The 17,709-nt window shown below is 34.8% G+C and overlaps 1 protein-coding gene across 19 annotated transcripts in view; it reads left to right on the plus strand.

The window, feature by feature from the left end:
- ROBO2 (roundabout guidance receptor 2) overlaps positions 1 to 17,709 on the plus strand; it is a 1,697,359-nt gene that overhangs the window by 1,515,583 nt on the left and 164,067 nt on the right. For all 19 annotated transcript variants that reach the window (XM_060640255.3, XM_078452891.2, XM_060640254.3 and 16 more), the window contains 2 exons: positions 2,099 to 2,219; positions 14,472 to 14,610. In XM_060640255.3, coding sequence (XP_060496238.1) covers positions 2,099 to 2,219; positions 14,472 to 14,610 — 260 coding nt within the window. The remainder of the gene's footprint in view (positions 1 to 2,098; positions 2,220 to 14,471; positions 14,611 to 17,709) is intronic.

The raw sequence follows: 17,709 nt of genomic DNA on the forward strand, positions 1-17,709 counted from the left end.
CAACTTTTGCTTATGACACTTATGGGAACCAGTCCACTGAAACAGTAGAAATGCCTCAAACTTCTGAGGTTATTCCTAATACAATGTTTATATTTAATACAATTATTGAGAATAAATATACTTTATTTAAAATCATGTCCATTTCTCTGAGCAAATGTGACATTTCTGTCAAAAATCCATACAGTCTAGATGTCTATTTAAAAATATCTTGTAAATGAGGATTTTTTTTACATGCACACTATGGTTACACCATAAAACAGAACTGGACAGGCCATATAGGGGATCACAATATATATTCCTATGATTCTGGCGTGAACTCTTGACAGCATGAGGATCTGCATTACTGGGAGCACTTTGGCTCTCAATGGTCTGTGTTTGGGTACCAAACATGAAAATGTGTTCCTGGTGACAAAGTTAAATCAATGTGGAAGGGTCTCTAGTTCATGTTTGCGTCATTTACCTTTCCCTTTGTACAAACCACCACAAAATACAGAGACTTATGATAACCATTTTATTTAGACTGTTCTGTGGGTAAGATGACAATTCTTCATTCTGGGCCAGATTGGCTGATCTTTGCTAGGTTTTTTCATGCTTCTGTGGCTTGTTTAAAAGATGTGCTGGCAGCCAGATGATCTAGGATAACCTTACTCACATGTCTGGCAATTGACTTACACCCAGTTGGGCATCTTCGTTCTTCTCTTGGCCTATAATTTTCCAGCAGGCCTGCTCAGACTGGTTCCCATAGTGGTCTCAAGATTCCAGCTGCAGCAAGGAAACATAAGTCTCAATGTGCTAGCACTTTCCTTCTATTGAAACATTTCTTTAGTTTCATCTGTCAAATCAAGTAATTTTGCCAAACTCAGCTTCAGGGGGAGGAGGAGTGGCCTCCATGGACATTTTTATAACTTATAGTTTATTATACTCCACTGTACCTAATTAAGAACAGGTTGATGGTCTTTTTGTCCCATGGAAAAACAAAGTTGAAAGTCCTTTTTTTGTGACATGACAAGTTTTAGAGCCTGAAATATCTCTGATGAAAACATGCCTATGTGGATTTTGTTTGCCTAGGAGATAAAAATTGCCAGAGGAAACCAGCATGTTCTTACCTCATATCTCTTTAAGAACACTCAGCCATTGTGATGTTAAGATCATTGAATTATATAAATACAAAGAAACAAAATTGGAAAAGAAGCTATGAGTTGCTGATACACTAACTAAAAACCTAATTCTGCTTCAATATCCTCTTTAACAAATAGACATTTTAACATTTTCATTGGTTTATTCAGTCAATAAATGTGTCTCATTTAGGAAACATTTAGGGAACACATTTTAGAAGCCAATGATTTGTACCAACTCATACTCATTATTAAAAAATGTATTTATTTTTATCCACCCCTGCCCTCTTCTTCAAAAATTCTTTCATAAATACAGCTAAGGTAAGACATCAATAGTTAATGCTAACAACTGAAATGTAAGCTCCATGAAAGCAGAGGTTTTTATTATTTGGTTTCCTACTGAACCTCAAGTGCCTAGAACACTGCGGAACCCATAGAGGTACTCGGTAAATGCTTGTTGAATCACTCTGGGTCCGTTGGATTCCATTATATTACCAAAAGCAGGTATTTAGTACTTCTTTCTGGTAACAAATTATCACTAGCAATTCATTCAACCTACTTCAGAGTGAAGGTTAACCATTAAGATTTAAGAAGCACTCACAAGATTCAAAATAGGACCAGATGAGAGAAAGAATGAAACACATTTTCTAGAAAGGGAATATGGAGGTTAATCCTAAAGGAGAATTTAAGAGAAGAAAAGACACATGCCAAAATACTGGGAAAGTTTTCTGTCTTAGACACTGAGTTATTTCCTTGAGGGAAAAAAAATGTTGTGCTTAAATATTCAAAATGATTTATTAGTCACCTTCCCTTTGCTGTTTATTTTCCTTTCCATTTCCTCCCTCCCTTTCTTCCTTCCTTCCTTTCTCTCTCTCTTTTTTCTCCTTTCTTTCCTTCTTTCTCTTTCTCTTCTTTCCTTCTTTCTCTTTCTCTTCTTTCTTTCTTTCTTTCTTTCTTTCTTTCTTTTTTTTAATTTTTAACAGATTCGTGGTGGAAAACTGATGATCTCCAACACGAGGAAAAGTGATGCAGGGATGTATACCTGTGTTGGCACCAATATGGTGGGAGAAAGAGACAGTGATCCAGCAGAACTGACTGTCTTTGGTAAAGCTCTCTTTTAAATTATAAATTGCTATTTATATATACTTTTCCTTAGATTGTAAATATGTTTTAATACTAAACATCAGGACATAGAAGGACAGTTGCTTATGACTTATGGTGAGTAGTGAAGGACTGATTTGTCTTGGTTTCTGGTTCTATCCGTCAGATGAAATCTGTGATATGAAGAAAAATAGAACTTTTGAAACAATAATTCATTTACTTTATTCATATATATTTATAGGATTTTCCCTTTCATCAGAATGTAAAAAAAAATCATCTTTCTCAAATTCTGTTTGAGATATTATATCCATCTAAAGTTTATCTACTGTGATGTATTTTTAAGTATCTTTTATGGGTAAGACACTGGGTAAGTTTTTTTTTTTTTTTTTTTTTTTTTTTTTTTTTTTAGTGTAGTGCAAATACATTTCACTTGTCTTCTGCTTTAAAAATTTCAAATTTAGATATTTGCAGTTTTAGCTTACGATAAAAAAAAAAACTAGCCAGCTACACACACACACACACACACACATATAAATATATACAATCAAAATTAGGAAAAAAACAAACCAACCATAAACTCTCTTACTAATGCAGGCAGGCTGGGTCCAAGAACCCAGGAGAGAGTCCCAGAGGACCATCCAAAAGGATCCTTGGCTTCACACAGGGTAGAAATCAAATGTGAGCCAGAGTAAGTGAAAATAGCATTTATTGAATAGTATACATGACAGAGAATAGCAGACAGAGTGGGAGACTCTGAAGGAAAGAAGAATGAATTTTGTTTGTTGCTTGAGACTAGTGGTTTATATTCAAAAGGGTCTAAGGGTCCAGGAATCCAGGGTAGGGTCCAATCAAAGGCAAGTGTCAGGTGAACAATAGGTGTTACTCCATAAATCACAGAAGGGGTGGTATTAATGCCAGTGTCAGCTGAAGTTTGTTTGAAGCTAATGTCCTGGAATGTGTTTGGGATCTGGCTTTTCTTAGGTGTTAACAGGTGTTTGGGCCTTAAGACAAAACTCAGAGAAGGATTAACTTTCTTGCTTCCCCCTTGAAGTGGGAACAGAGCTTCCTTGGCTTACTCAGAGGCAAAATATGGAGCATGAGTACATGGGGCCCAGCAGAAAAACAGCAGAGATGGAGCCTTTGTAAATGGAATGCCATCAGCTTCCCTACCTCATTGCTATGATATTCATGTTTCTTCAGATTTCAGAACCAAGGGACTCTTTAGCAGAGTAATAGAATTCATAGGTTAAAACTTGATTAGATCTGTATCAGAGAAATTGTGGACAAAGCATTAGGAAAGAGAAAATTGGGTAGAATAAAGATGCCACAGTCAACAAAAAAGGAAAATGCTATAGGGCAGCTGTGAAAAATTGAAAAAGAAAATTACAGAAAATTGGGGAAAGTAGGGATCCTAAAGATATTGGAAAATGAAATATTCCTTCAGAAGTCACTGAAATCTCACTTAAGTCTGTGTATGGATATTTGTCTATACGTACACACATATGTATACATGTATATACACACACACATGTATATGTATGTATGCATGTGTGTGTATATCTATCTGTAGCTTAAAAATATTTGACTATTAAAAAAAAATATTTGACTATTGTTGATATTGTGTGATTTTTTTTTTAAACATAGGAGATAAGTGTGATTTTTAAGTTATTTTTCGTGCCAGCAAAATAATCTTCTGGTTTAATGAATTAGAGTAAGATCTTACTGCTGGTCATTATAACATGTTTGAGCGAAGCATCAGAATTCTGCATACATTCCAAAAGAAACTGCTTTTGTAGTTTGAGATGTGCCATCCCATGGTGTTATGGGAGCGCCCCAAAGCAAAATAGCCATGTTATGATTTCCATTACATTTAAAGCATTAAGGTGTGCTTTATGAATGTGTACCTGAGAACAGGCCTCTCTTTTCAATCACGCTGAGTACCGAGTAATCTCTGGTAATACTCCGTATGGATACTAAGCAGCTTGAAGTCCCAAATGACCAAACCAGGAGAAAGTCCATAATTCATTAAAGGAATTGAATAGTAAAAATAAAATTGCTCAAAGTATGCATGTAAATTTCTGTCCCGCAGAGCTCAGGCAAGTATCAGTTTGCCCTTCAATTTCATGCAGTCAGCTATAAGAGTCTCAAAATGTGCTTCACTCCATAATGAATAAAATACAGTTTTTTCCTGGTAAGATATGAAATTAGTGGTCACTGAACATTAGCATTGAAAACCCACACGTACAGCTGTTCTATTTAAAGAAGCACTCATTACTATTTTTCTGTAACTGCCACAAGCTTTGGAAGAGAAAAATGTTGCATTCCAAAAGTACATACTTCCTTCAAAAGGAAATTGAAAGGGTTTAATGTCATTACCAAAGCAATTAGACTTACCAAAATGTGACTGTGTTATGAAATATTTACCTCATGTTCCCTAAAGACATGATGGGAAATATAGGAGGTCCTTAGACATGTCAGGAGTTACAGGGGAACTTCTAAATTATTTTGAAAATAGCCATAAAGCAAAGAGATTGGATTTGTCTAGGGGCAGTACCTCTGGAAGAATTGATTTAAGAAACTAAGAACATTTATCTGATGGTGTAAACTAGTCAGAACTGACCTGGGGGTTATAAGTACAGTATTAAGTTGAAGGAAAAACTAAAATTCCATTATTGATAAGAAAACATCATCTGAACCCAGAAATAAAACATAACAGTAGTGATTGTCCAAATCAAGGATGTGACAAGGATTGCCTGAGAGAGGTACTTTGTTCAGTTCTTAGAGAAAATAACCAGTGTCCTATGTATAATGGGGAATTCTTTATTTTATTTGGGTGCTTTTGTATCCATACACATTTTCTAATAAACCTCTTTATATTTCATCATTGTTAGATATTATTATTTCTGACCTAGGGTTTATAAAAGTATAACTGGGTACATTTTTCCCCTCCCCGCTCTCAATTTTATTTTCATGTAGCAGAAATTCTGCTTAAAAAGAAAAAAAAAAAATTGGCTACCGTGACCACTCTGTAGCTACAGAAGATTTTAAATGTTCTTTGCAACTCGATCTTTACTTTAAGGTATGTTATACCCAGGGGCACCTGGGTGGCTCAGTCGGTTAAGCACCCAACTTCGGCCCAGGTCATTGATCTTGCAGTCCGTGGGTTCAAGCCCCGCATCAGGCTCTGTGCTGACAGCTCAGAGCCTGGAGCCTGCTTCAGATTCTGTGTCTCCCTCTCTCTCTGCCCCTCCCCCACTCACACTCTGTCTCTCTCTGTCTCTCAAAAAATGAATAAATGTTTAAAAAAAATTTAAGCATGTTATACACAAAAAGTAATTGATGGTGTTAATTGCTCAAAACGTATAATTCTAATTCACTTGTAAATGGCAAGAAAAACAGTGAAAGGAATAACAGGTCTTTGGTATCCAACAGCCATCCACAAGTATTTTGATTCTTTAGTGTGTGGGCTTGGACTTGGAAGTTGTTTAGTTTGAACATTTCAGTTTATCTTGTAAAAATCTGCTATTTAGACAAAGACATGATCAGTGTAAATTTTCAAAATGTTACTATTCCATACTCCACGAATCATTTATTCTATTTGTTTTTCTTTAATAGATGTTGGTCATAAATAACAGCTTAGTTAAGTGGACAGTACCAAATATAAAATTAAGAAGTAGGCATCAAAGCGTAAATGGACACTAAAATCTATGGCACAGTCTAGATGCCTTCAAAAAGAATACTCCCTAGCACTTTATGTATATCAATTAAGTTCTAAAGATCCTGCTGTCAGAGAAACTAGAATTGAATTTATAATTATGGGTAGGTTTGGGATATCTTTTATCCAAAATTTCACTGTCACTTAAAAATGACATAAATTTTTCCAAATGATTTTTAAATGCTTATCAAAGTAATCCATGAAAATACATTTTATGTTACACTACTAATAGACAATAGAAATATTACCAAACTTATAATGAAATACAAAAATAACTAGCCCCACCCCTCCTTCCAATACACACTCGCACAAACACACACACGCACACACATACACACACACAGTCCTCATCTTTGAACTTAACTACAAGCCTGTTTTATCTTTTCTTCTGGGATTTTTTTCTATATTTCTAAATATATCCTTATTCTGCAGTTTTATACATTATTTTGGCTTCCTATTTGGAAGATGATGATTTGACCCATTTATATCCCCTTCTCTACCTTCTCACCTCTACTTCCCCTTCTTTCTTTCCTTCAGTAGATAGACTTTAGAAACATGGGTTGTATTAAGATTCCGAATTTGAGTGATTAGAACCACGTAAATATGGACTGTGAGCAAATGTTACACTATTATGATGGCATTTCTTTTCTGGCACTTATTTGTTCTTCAAATTAACAACAAAGCCATTTTTTCCTTTTAGTTATGTTTGTCTACCCCTGTCATGAACTCTTGAAATCTCTAACAAAAGGTTTAAAATCCTCTAAATTCTACTTAGCTCTTAAGTTCGTCTTTGCTACTGCCTTCCTGGAGGCCTTAGACTTCCTAACAATCTAACTAGGCTGGATGCTGTTCAGATCTACTCCAGAATTTCATCCTGACATTTACTCCCCTTTTCTCTCATGCTGGATTTCCTGTTTGTTGCATCCTGTATTTGTTTCTTTCCTGGTTAACTCCTGTATCAGAACAGTGTTTCTCTCCTGCTTTCTATTTGACTGGAGCCTAGAATAAATTTCAGGGTAAAAAGCATGTATTCGATCTGAAACTTAATTGATACTATGGCTGGTTATAAAATGTAGTTAAACAAAACAAAAACAAAAAACTTTGCCTATAATACTAAAATCTCTCCTCCAAAATCATTCAGCTTTACTGTTGCTTTGGGAACTCTACTGTGCTTCTGACTCCTATGTGATCTTTCTTTCTTTTTTCTTTCTTTCTTTCTTTCTTTCTTTCTTTCTTTCTTTCTTTCTTTCTTTCTTTCCTCTTTCCAGTTTTAGTGCTATATCATTATTCCAGTGTTCTAAAATGTTTCAATACTATGCCTTGTTTGCCACTTTTTTTCCCTTTACTTGGTGAACAATTTCAATCTGAAAATTACTAAACAGTTTAGTGAATTATCCTTTCCCATAATTTTTATTCAGTTTATATGTCAAATATATATTTACTAATTAGATGTGAAACCTCCCAGGTCTTTCTTTTCTCTCATTCTTCCTCATTTATCATATTCTGTTCTTGTTTCATGGATAGTTTAAATTCTCTTGTGTCACAGGATTTTAATAACTTTTTTTTTTCAAATAAAACTTTCTTGTGATGCTTCCTGCTTCATTTTTTCGGACTCCCTCCCCACTTCCTTTTCTCCCTTGTTCTGTCTTTTACACTGGAGGCTTTCTTCAAATAGCAAGTGATCTACTGTTGTTCATTCATATTTAATAGCTGCTCACTAAAAAGACTATTGGAAACTCTGTGTCAACTGATGACTTTCACTGTACAATGATCAGATTGGGAAGTAGTCATTCGTTGGCAATGAGGACAGAATTTAGGGCTGTTGATGTTGATTTTCAGTTATTAGATTAGAGATTTTAGGTGGTGGCCTGACTGTATTTGAGATACCAGTAGGCAAAGGTATTAGAGAAGATACCTTAGAGCCAAACCATAAGAAATATCTAAGTTTTATTGATGTCCTCTGGCCTTCACTTAAGAATTCCAAATATAAGTCTATTAAAATTAAGACTATTATTGAAAGATATCTTTTAAATAATATTTTCTTGCAAACTTTAAAACAGCAAAACATTTCTTATTCATTTTCTCATTTAACAAACATCCCCTGAGCACCTCCCATGTGCCAAACCCTGTTTAAATGATTTAATATAGTGGTAAGATGAATAGACCTTTTACATCACATTATCAACAATAACATGAAACTTTGCCTCCAAGATATGGTGAGAGAAGCATTTTTTCCCCTCTGAAAACATTTACCTATGTTTGTCTTTACTTCACAGGATGACTTCTCTCAGACAAAGAAAATTCTTGGCAAGAAAAAAAATTAATGCAGCCAGGATTTATTTAATCACATTCAGACAGACTGATCATTATCATCCAGTCTGTTTTGGAAGGGCACAATAATTCACATTCAATGGCTATCATAACCCTCTCCCCTCATGCATACCCAGTAAAATAAAAAGAGACATACTAATGCTAGCCATCTGACTTCCCAGGTTAATAGACACTATAGCTTGGCAAGTACTTCCAGGTCAGCTGAAGTTAAGATAAGGTTTACAAGCAGTGGTTACCTCTCCTGTCCTTTTATTTCATGCCTTTGGTCTTATAGGACCTAAAGGACTTACCTATGTGATTATTGCTGTAACACCAGTTTCATAATGTCAAGCAAAGATTATTTAAAAAATTGTTAAGATTATCCTAGTAAGAGCTGTCATGACACAGCCATTGCCAATTTTACAGCCATATTCAATGCAGTTGAAAAGAGAAACTTGTTCAGTGGGGATTTAATTTCTTTCACTGTAGCATGTAAATAAGAAACTTAAGAGATATTATGCAACCCCATTTCAGATTTATTGTAATTTGTATTAATTTGAACATTTTGTTTTCTCAACACTATTGGCATAACTACAGTGAGACTTGGCATTTGATTTTATTATAGCCACACACAGTTGGATTTTCCAGAATGCCAATTTGAAACTAAATTGACCTGACTACTTGAGAGCTGTACTTTACATAGTACCACACTGCCAAACAACACTACTGTCTCAAGAGAGGTTAACCTTGTAAGCAAGTTATGCAGGTGATTCAAATCCAGTTAATCTCACATAAAAAAAAAATGTTAATTGCATTGGCAAAGACATTGCCTTTGATCACTCCAAGGCTATATAATTAGGGATCAGGCCATTCAGAGGGACTCTAATCTAATTGATAAGCAGTTAAGAAACAGCCCTTGAGATTTTTCCCGAGTTTTCAATATGTGATCAGACATAAGGTGATAACATGGAAAAATCAGTGACCTTATTTACATGCCTCAAAATTAATTTTTCTCATTATTTAGTAGTTCAGGATGTTTCATATATATTTATTTTGATTGTGCAAAGTTTCATGGGGTACAAACTCCTGGGGCATTAATGGGTATCAAATGGGATTACTTACCAATTTACCATCTAATCCTTATAACTTTACATTTATTTGCAGATCATTTTGACATAAAACAGCAAATCCCAAGACATTTCCTTATAATTTTTATAATTTGTGTCTGAAAGCACACCTTTTGTTTGGCTTAGAATAATAGTAGTCACTGCAAAGGCAAAGCCTTTAAAAATATGTTTTCTGCCTGTACAACTTCTTTAGTCTTCAATATTCATGTTTCTGATTCTCAGATTTTTCTGGAAATAAAGTCTAGTTAAGGAAACTGGAAAGTGATTCTTACAAAAAATATATTTCCATTTAATAAATGTTAGGCAAACCTACAGTTTTTAACATACCATTTTTTGTAGGCAGTTAAATTGTAGTAGAAGGTGATTTTATTATAATTAGCAGAAAACAATTAGAATAATGAATAATACAATTTAGGGATAATTACTGTAATGGGCACTACGGATATTCCAGAATAATACTTTAAAAGTTGTGACCAAACTCCAATGTATTAGTAAATGTCAGTGTCACTTTGTTGGAAGGTGTAACCTAAGTTACTCCAGTATAAAACCCATCTTGATGTCTCCTATATGTGCAAATGACTTTTATTTGCATTGTCTTTTCTCTTTCCTGTCAATTGAATTACATTTCCATCATGAGCCAATTCTAGACTTCCAAAAATTTTATACCACATACTCTCCTGTGGTTATTTAGTTGCTAGGCAACTAGACTCTGCTTGAGGGCAGAAGGGAATAGAAAAAGTTCATTGCAAAGTTGTCCACCCCTGCTGGGTTCATCAGAACAGCAGCAGGGGATCCTATATCTCCCTTCTTCTTGAATTATAAATCAGGTTCTTCCACGTGTCTCCATATAAAACAGTGGGGCTTAGAACATGTATGAAAGCCATAAAACCCTCAAGGATCCTGATGCTGTCCCCTGGATAAAGAGACAACTTTAGTTTTAGTAATTATAGTTTCAGAATAAGTCTAATGTAAAGTTTATCCTTTGGGTTAATTGCATTCATATGTTGCAATTTTGTGGCAGGTAGTATGTTAAAGAAAGCATACAAAATCTTTGCCTGAAAATATTCATGTGTATTTTAATGGAACTAGTCTCACATACTGTTATACAATTTATTTTATAGTTAGCATCATGTCATGAAAATTTTCCATGTTAGATAGATAGATGATAGATAGATAGATAGATAGATGATAGATAGATGATAGATAGAAATAGCTTTAAGATTCCAGTGACTTACTAATTTTGCAGTGTATGAATTTGTCACATTTTTTCTAAAAGCACCCATTTTCTAATACTGTCAACATTACTACATTGATCCTATGTAGTTCTTATTTTTTGTTCCAATTATCGATTATCAAAATTGTTATTCTATTCTCCAGTACGCACACTTTTCTTTCTTTTTCTTATTGATTACTAATGTTGGCATGTCCATCATGTTCCTGATTTTAATAGGCATGATTTTAGCATTACTTTTAAAGTTTATTTATTTATTTTGAGAGAGACAGAAAGAGTGTGAGTTGGGGAGGGACAGAGAAAGAGGGAGAATCTCAAGCACGCTCCATGCCATCAGCAGAGAGGCCATGTGGGGCTCGAATTCACAAAACCATGAGATCATGACCTGAGATGAAGCAAGAGTCCAATGCTTAACCGACTGAGCCACCCTGGTACCCCTAGCATACTAGTTTTAAAAAGAGGTTTTGATTTAATTTCTGATAAAATATCTTCACCATGCTTAAGTTTCTTTTGATTCCCTTTTTATTTTTTATTTTTATTTTTTGAAATTCAAGAGCTTTTCTATATCTAGGTATGATCACGTTTACTTTTTCTTTTTCCCTTCTATTTTGTAAGTAGCCTCCTTTATCTTCTTAAATAAGAATGCATTTAACTTCGGGGCACCTAGGTGGCTCAATTGGTTAAGCGTCAGACTTCGGCTTAGGTCATGATCTCACAGTTTGTGGATTCGAGCCCGTGTTGGGCTCTGTGCTGATAGCTCAGAGCCCGGAGCCTGCTTCTGATTCTGTGTGTGCCTCTGTCTCTGCCCCTCCCCTGCTCATACTCTGTCTCCGTCTCTCAAAAATAAATAATGTAAAAAAAAAAAAAAAAAAAAAAAAAGAATGCATTTAACTTCAAGTAACAGAAACCTGCTCAGCAATGGCTTAAGCATAGGTGTTCATTTTTCCCCTGTCTAGCATTTCTGTGATGAAATGATCTACACACACATAGACATACACACCCCATATCCATGCTTTACCTGCCAATCTGTTCCAATCTGCTAAATGGAAACTTGAGAATCCTTTTAGACTTTTCTTCTTCAATATCCACTTCTGATTGATCACCCAGTTTTGATACCTTTTCATTCTGCCCCTTTTCCATATCCATAGAACCATCGTGTCAGCCAAAGCTGAAGTAATTTCTTATAAAATCCTTTTGACCTAATTCACTGCTTCATGTTTCTCTTCTAGTTCATCTTTCACAGATCTGCCAACACAATCTTTTTCACATGTTTATTTAAAATGTTGCTTCTGTACTTAAAACACTTCAACATCTCTCTATCACTCTTAGGGCAGAACTCACATTCCTTGACATGGCCTGAAAGGCCCTTCATGGTCTTGCCATTCACTATCTGACTGGCTTCATTTCCTACCACTTTTCTTTTTTTGTTGTTTTTTTTTTTTAATTTTTAAAAAATTTTTGTCAATGTTTATTTATTTTTGAGAGACAGAGCGCAAGTAGGGGAGAAACAGCAATAGAGGGAGACATAGAATCTGAAGGAGGCTCTAGGCTCTAAGCTATCAGCACAGAGCCCCTGACGGGGCTTGAACTCACTAACTGTGAGATCATGCCCTGAGCTGAAGTAGGAAGCTTAACCAACTGAGCCACCCAAGTGCCCATCCCACCACTTTTCTGATGAAACCAAGCTGCTGGCTGTTCACCAGCTACTAAGCTCAAAGCCTGACATAGGAAAAGCTGTGTTAATATGTGCTAAATGGAAGAGTGGGTGAGGGAATGACTTCTGTCCATATACGAGGTTGTAGCACAATACGCTCATTAAAATCAAAGGGGGCAGGAAAATTCCTCATTTCTCAATCTCAAGTGACATCAACAGTGGCTTAGCTGTCTTTTAATATTGGGTATTTCAGTTTTAGATGAATCGAATGAACATCCCTGAGTGATTGCAAAGAAAACAAGTCAATCCTGCTTTCTGGGCTAATGATTCATTTTTGCTATTAACATTCTAAGCACTCATATGAAGATACTATACTGATCCTGTTGCCTATTTGCCGCCAGAAACAGTAGCTCAGTATCAACTAGCCAGTGCTAAAATAGTTGTTGGGAGCATGTAGTGTCCAAGGTTCAAAAGAATAATACGAAATGACTGCATCCAACATGCAGATTTGTTCTGTCTTTGGGCAGGGGTGGGGTGGGGAACACTTAACTGTTAATTGATTCTGACTACCTAAAATCTAATTAGGAGCAACTTTTTTTTTCCCCCTTCCAAGTTCTTATGCTTTATTTCTAAATTCTTCATTAAAAAAACCTCTCCATGAGAATTTCTATTTGCCTGTTTTATGGCTTGGGATTTTGGGGTCTCAGAGTGCAGGTACTTAATGCTTAATATGCAGGTCACTGTTTTAGAGAAAATTTTGATCCTTACTGTCAACTTCACGGTGGAGAGATGGAGTTGTCTTCCTTCTGAATGCCAATGATTGTTGACTTTAATGAAATAAAATATGTCTATTGCAACTTACACATTTATTTTATAAATCTAGATCTTATTTAGTCAATAAAATTATGTACTTCCATCCTATATTCTTAATATATGCTACTTGAAGTGATTGATTTTCTTTAAAGATTTTTTTTCTAAATATGTTTCAATTTTTTTTATGCCACTATTGACATTTTTAAATTGGGTTTGAAACTAAAGTCTTAAGTGACTAAATATGACCATATGGCCAGACAAATTGTGTCAATTCCCAATGGATTTCATCTTTCTTTTCCTTGATTTCTCTTTCTACTTCAATAAGTAGAACTATTGGACTGCCTATGATTTGGAGACATGTGCTAATGAAATCTTAAGTGGTAATGTGTCCTGTATCAGACCATTATCAAAAAGGGAAGAAACTAGACAAGAAATTCAGGTGTTTAGAGATTTGTAAAACTGCTGTTTGTTTTATATTTCTCTTAGATGGTAAAATTTTCATGGACAGGGATTTATTTTTCCCTAGCTATATGTAGAGGAGTGGAAAATGCAAATTAAGGGTGATAGGTGCAAATTAACAACAAGAAGTAAAGGATGGGAAAACTGAACCTGAACACTAGAGAAATAAAGAAACATAAAAGTTAAGTAAAGAAAAAATGGGTAAATCTGTGAAACACTGAGGAGAAGATAATTGAAGTGGCCTTAGAAAATTATGTATGACAGTAGTTTACAATAATTAATAATAATGGTGATTTTGTTTAAGAAAAAAATCAGATTGACAGCTTTTATATTTAAGAAAAATTAAATCGGGTTGATAGCCCTCCATACACGAGGTGAAAACATATGTGGAAGTATTGAGTCTTTGTGAAATGATAGCCTGAGTGGGAAAATTTAAATAACAGCATGTGCGAGAGCACAACTTTTTGTGTGTATTCACTGTAGCGTTCTTTTTTCTTTTTTTTTTTTTTTTTGTCTTATTTCCAGTTAGTTAATGCTAGCATTCTTGATGGAACATTAATATTGGTTTCCTTTTTGATAGTTTCCATCAGTTTCAACTTTTAGTTTTCTCACTCAGCTATTGGGGTAGATTAAAGTAATCGTTTTTATATCTTTAAGTGTTTCTGTGGAATGCGCTGTTCAGATTTTTTGTGATAGGATTTTCCATAGCTCAGGAATTCACTGAAGAATCAATTTTATTCCCAAAAGATTATATGATCTTATATACAAACCGTAGCTACTTCTGTGTTCCAAAATATTTTATTTTATTCAATTGCATTGGATTAATAAGGTCTTATCAAGATATAGTTGAGATACAGAGTTTTTTTTGATAATGTTCTTAAGACATGCACAGCATTGATTTCATTTTACCACTGTTCCTTTTTTTTTTTTTTTTTTTTTTCCTAAGAACGACCCACATTTCTCAGGAGGCCAATTAACCAGGTGGTGCTGGAGGAAGAAGCTGTAGAATTTCGTTGTCAGGTCCAGGGAGATCCTCAACCAACTGTGCGGTGGAAAAAGGATGATGCAGACTTGCCAAGAGGAAGGTAAGAACTTCATACAGTTGGAAAATCATTAGATAACCACTGAATAATTAGGAGGGAAAAAAAATTCCTGATTTTACCATCAGACATGCATATCTTGGTGTATTATTTCCAGACATCTGATTTTTACATATGCAAACCATGTATCTGCTGTTTAATATACTGAAGTCCTACAAGCTTTTAATTGCTCTTTCACTGAATTTTCACGTAAATGCCTGATTCTCCACTTCATCTCCTGCCCCCAAATATCAAAGTTTCTGGAGGTGGCCCCTCCTAGGTCTGCTATTCTGCTCCTAGTGAACTCTTGACTATTTATCCTAATTCCTCCCACTACTGTTCTGTTGGCATGATGCTTCAGCCCACACTGGATGCTGTTTGCCTTCCTAGTGATGTCCAGAGCATCACTCACCAAAGGCTGCTGAGTCTAGCTGACTTCAAGGTCTGGAGTAAAGGAGAGGTTTTGTGCAACACAACACTGAAAATGCAGCAAGTCCTGGATATCACTATCCGCAGAGGGAATTTCTCACTTAGGGACTGCCTGTCACTTTCTCACTTTCCATGTCTTCATGGAGACCTGTTTTTTCCATCTAATCTTCCTATCACCAAACTCCTTAACCTAGTCACTCAACTTTCATGGGTAAGTCCAAACATGCTTGTTATCTTTTTATAAAAATACACTTAACATTTTTGCTGTCTAGATTTTTCTGAGACCTTGCCCTTTATGACCAAATAAATCATTCAAGTATTTTTTTTATTTGTTTCCCCATATAATGAGCAAGTTTAGCTTTAAGATTAGTTTTGCCTTACTCCTAGTGTTACCTTCTGAAACTATGGCCATCAGCCATCAAACCGACTACAATCATCTGAATAAGATTTGACATCCTGCCTTTTTTGTAATTTTTTCCTAAAAAAAAAAAAAGAGAGAAATTTGGTTTCATTCAACTGACTGAAATTAAACTTGCTTACACAGACATCGGTTGCCTTTTATCTGCTTTCACCAGCAACCACTGTGGATACTTTCCTGAATTTATGCATTTATTTCAAAATCTTGATTTATTTATCATTATTTCTCTGATACTGTATTTTCTGAAGTCATATGATCAACAGCACTGGTCTCAAATGGACCAAACATTTTTAACACTTAATGAGACCTTCTTTGCAATCTATAGAAATAAAAGAAGTAAATATTTTAATTTGGTTAACTTTTTAGCCTGTATCGTAGGGAAAGTTACTTCTATGTCACTTTGCTGTTAGACATCTAGTTTTAAAGGAGTGTTGTTACAGGAGTTTGTGAATGTGAAGTTCCTCAAGTCTTCTCAGTGGAGAAGTAGGTTAAAATGCAAGAAAAGTTGATGGAGCTGAGAGCAGTTAATGTGTAATTTTTAAATGTTGATGTAAGATTGAGAGATGAATTATATAGTAAAATTTAGCCTAGTGTACACAAAGGTTAATTTTCAGTTACTGGGAGTAAATATACTCATCCATTAAAAACAAACAAACTAACAAAAACTTTTTTTGGAATATTTTCAGGTTTATAGAAAAGTTACAAAAATAATATGGAGAATTCCCATACACTTGACATTCAGTTTTCCCTATTATTAACATTTTACATTACTAGGAAACATTTATTACTCTGAATGAATAAATGGTAATACATAGTGATTATAGTTTATACATTGTTTTGATTTCACCAGTTTTCTCATTAATGTCTTCCTTCTGCTCCAGTCTCCAATCGAGGGTATTTATTTAGTTGGATATTATAGAATATTGCATTTGCTTGTCATATTTCCCTAGTCTTTCATTGTTTTCATGACCTTGACAGCCTGAAGGGGTACTGGCAGGTACCCCAAACTGGGATTTGTTTCATGTTTTCTCATGGTTAGACTGGATTTGTGGGGTGTTAGGAAGAAATCCACAGAGAATGCCATTTTTTTGTTACATGATGTCAGAGGTTAATGATGTCTATATAACATCCCTCATGATTCTGCCATTTTTAATCATTAAACAAGATCCAGTTCAAAAAAGTTTCAAAAATAGAAAGTAGTAAGGGTGTGTTGCATTTTAATGGCTCTATGTCTCTGAATTGAGGTAAAATAAAACTTAATCAAGCCCAGTTTAATTTGTTCCCAAATTTCTCTAGGTGTTAGGTCATAAGCCTGACACCTTTAGTTGCTATAATATTCTCCAATCTTACCAAATTCATTTGCTTCAAAGTTCAAATAATACACAAAAATCAAACAATACTATTAATACTACATGTTTAGAATGGATGATATAAAGACCTCTAAAGGTGAGGTTGAGATTTTGAGAAATCTTACTTCCATTAACTTTCCTTAAAACATTTTCATAGGTTTCTGGCCTCTTTATTCTTCTATTACTGGCATGATACTACTACAGTGCTTTGTGTGACCAGCTTAATATTTTTAAAGTATTAAGCAAATGGAAATGCTGTATAAGCTTTCAATTGTACATTAGAAAGGCTTAAAGTAAGGATCAGCGCAATACAGAAATTGAGGTCAATATTTTTATCATGATAGAAACGAGGTACTATTTCATGAGTTCTCAATCTTTAAATGGTATTTCAAAGAAGCTTATTCATTCTTAGATTTGTAGGCATTAGCATAAGCTTCACTTGTGCATAATAAGGGGGAAATAGACCTCTTTACTTGGTGAGGAATAACAGTAATGACTTTTAACCAACCATAGCCTAAATCAACAACATTGATTCTATTACATTATTTAAGTCTCAGACTAGGGAGATGGCCATTGTTCTTGTGTAAGCAATTGTGTGAAGTGGTGTGGAGGATGACATTTCTTTGGCTTAACATTTAATGCAATTTGAATAAGGTTTGTGTAGTGGTTCATGCTTAACACATTTATAGTAAAGCTTTGTAGGGCAGCTGCATAGCCTGTAATTACTACGTAAGTAATATGTGACTATTTTTCTTTTGGAGACAAGAAAAGCTTTTCAATTCAAGTATAAATTTATGAAATGCTGTGATAGCTATTTAAACCTTCAGCACAGAAGAAGATATCTGTGCCAAACTTGCAGTAACCAGAGATGAATTAGGGGAGCATTTTTGTTTCCTTTACTTTGAAAAT

This window comes from Panthera onca, chromosome C2, assembly GCF_046562875.1.
Source record: "Panthera onca isolate mPanOnc1 chromosome C2, mPanOnc1 haplotype 2, whole genome shotgun sequence".
Lineage (NCBI taxonomy): Eukaryota > Metazoa > Chordata > Mammalia > Carnivora > Felidae > Panthera > Panthera onca.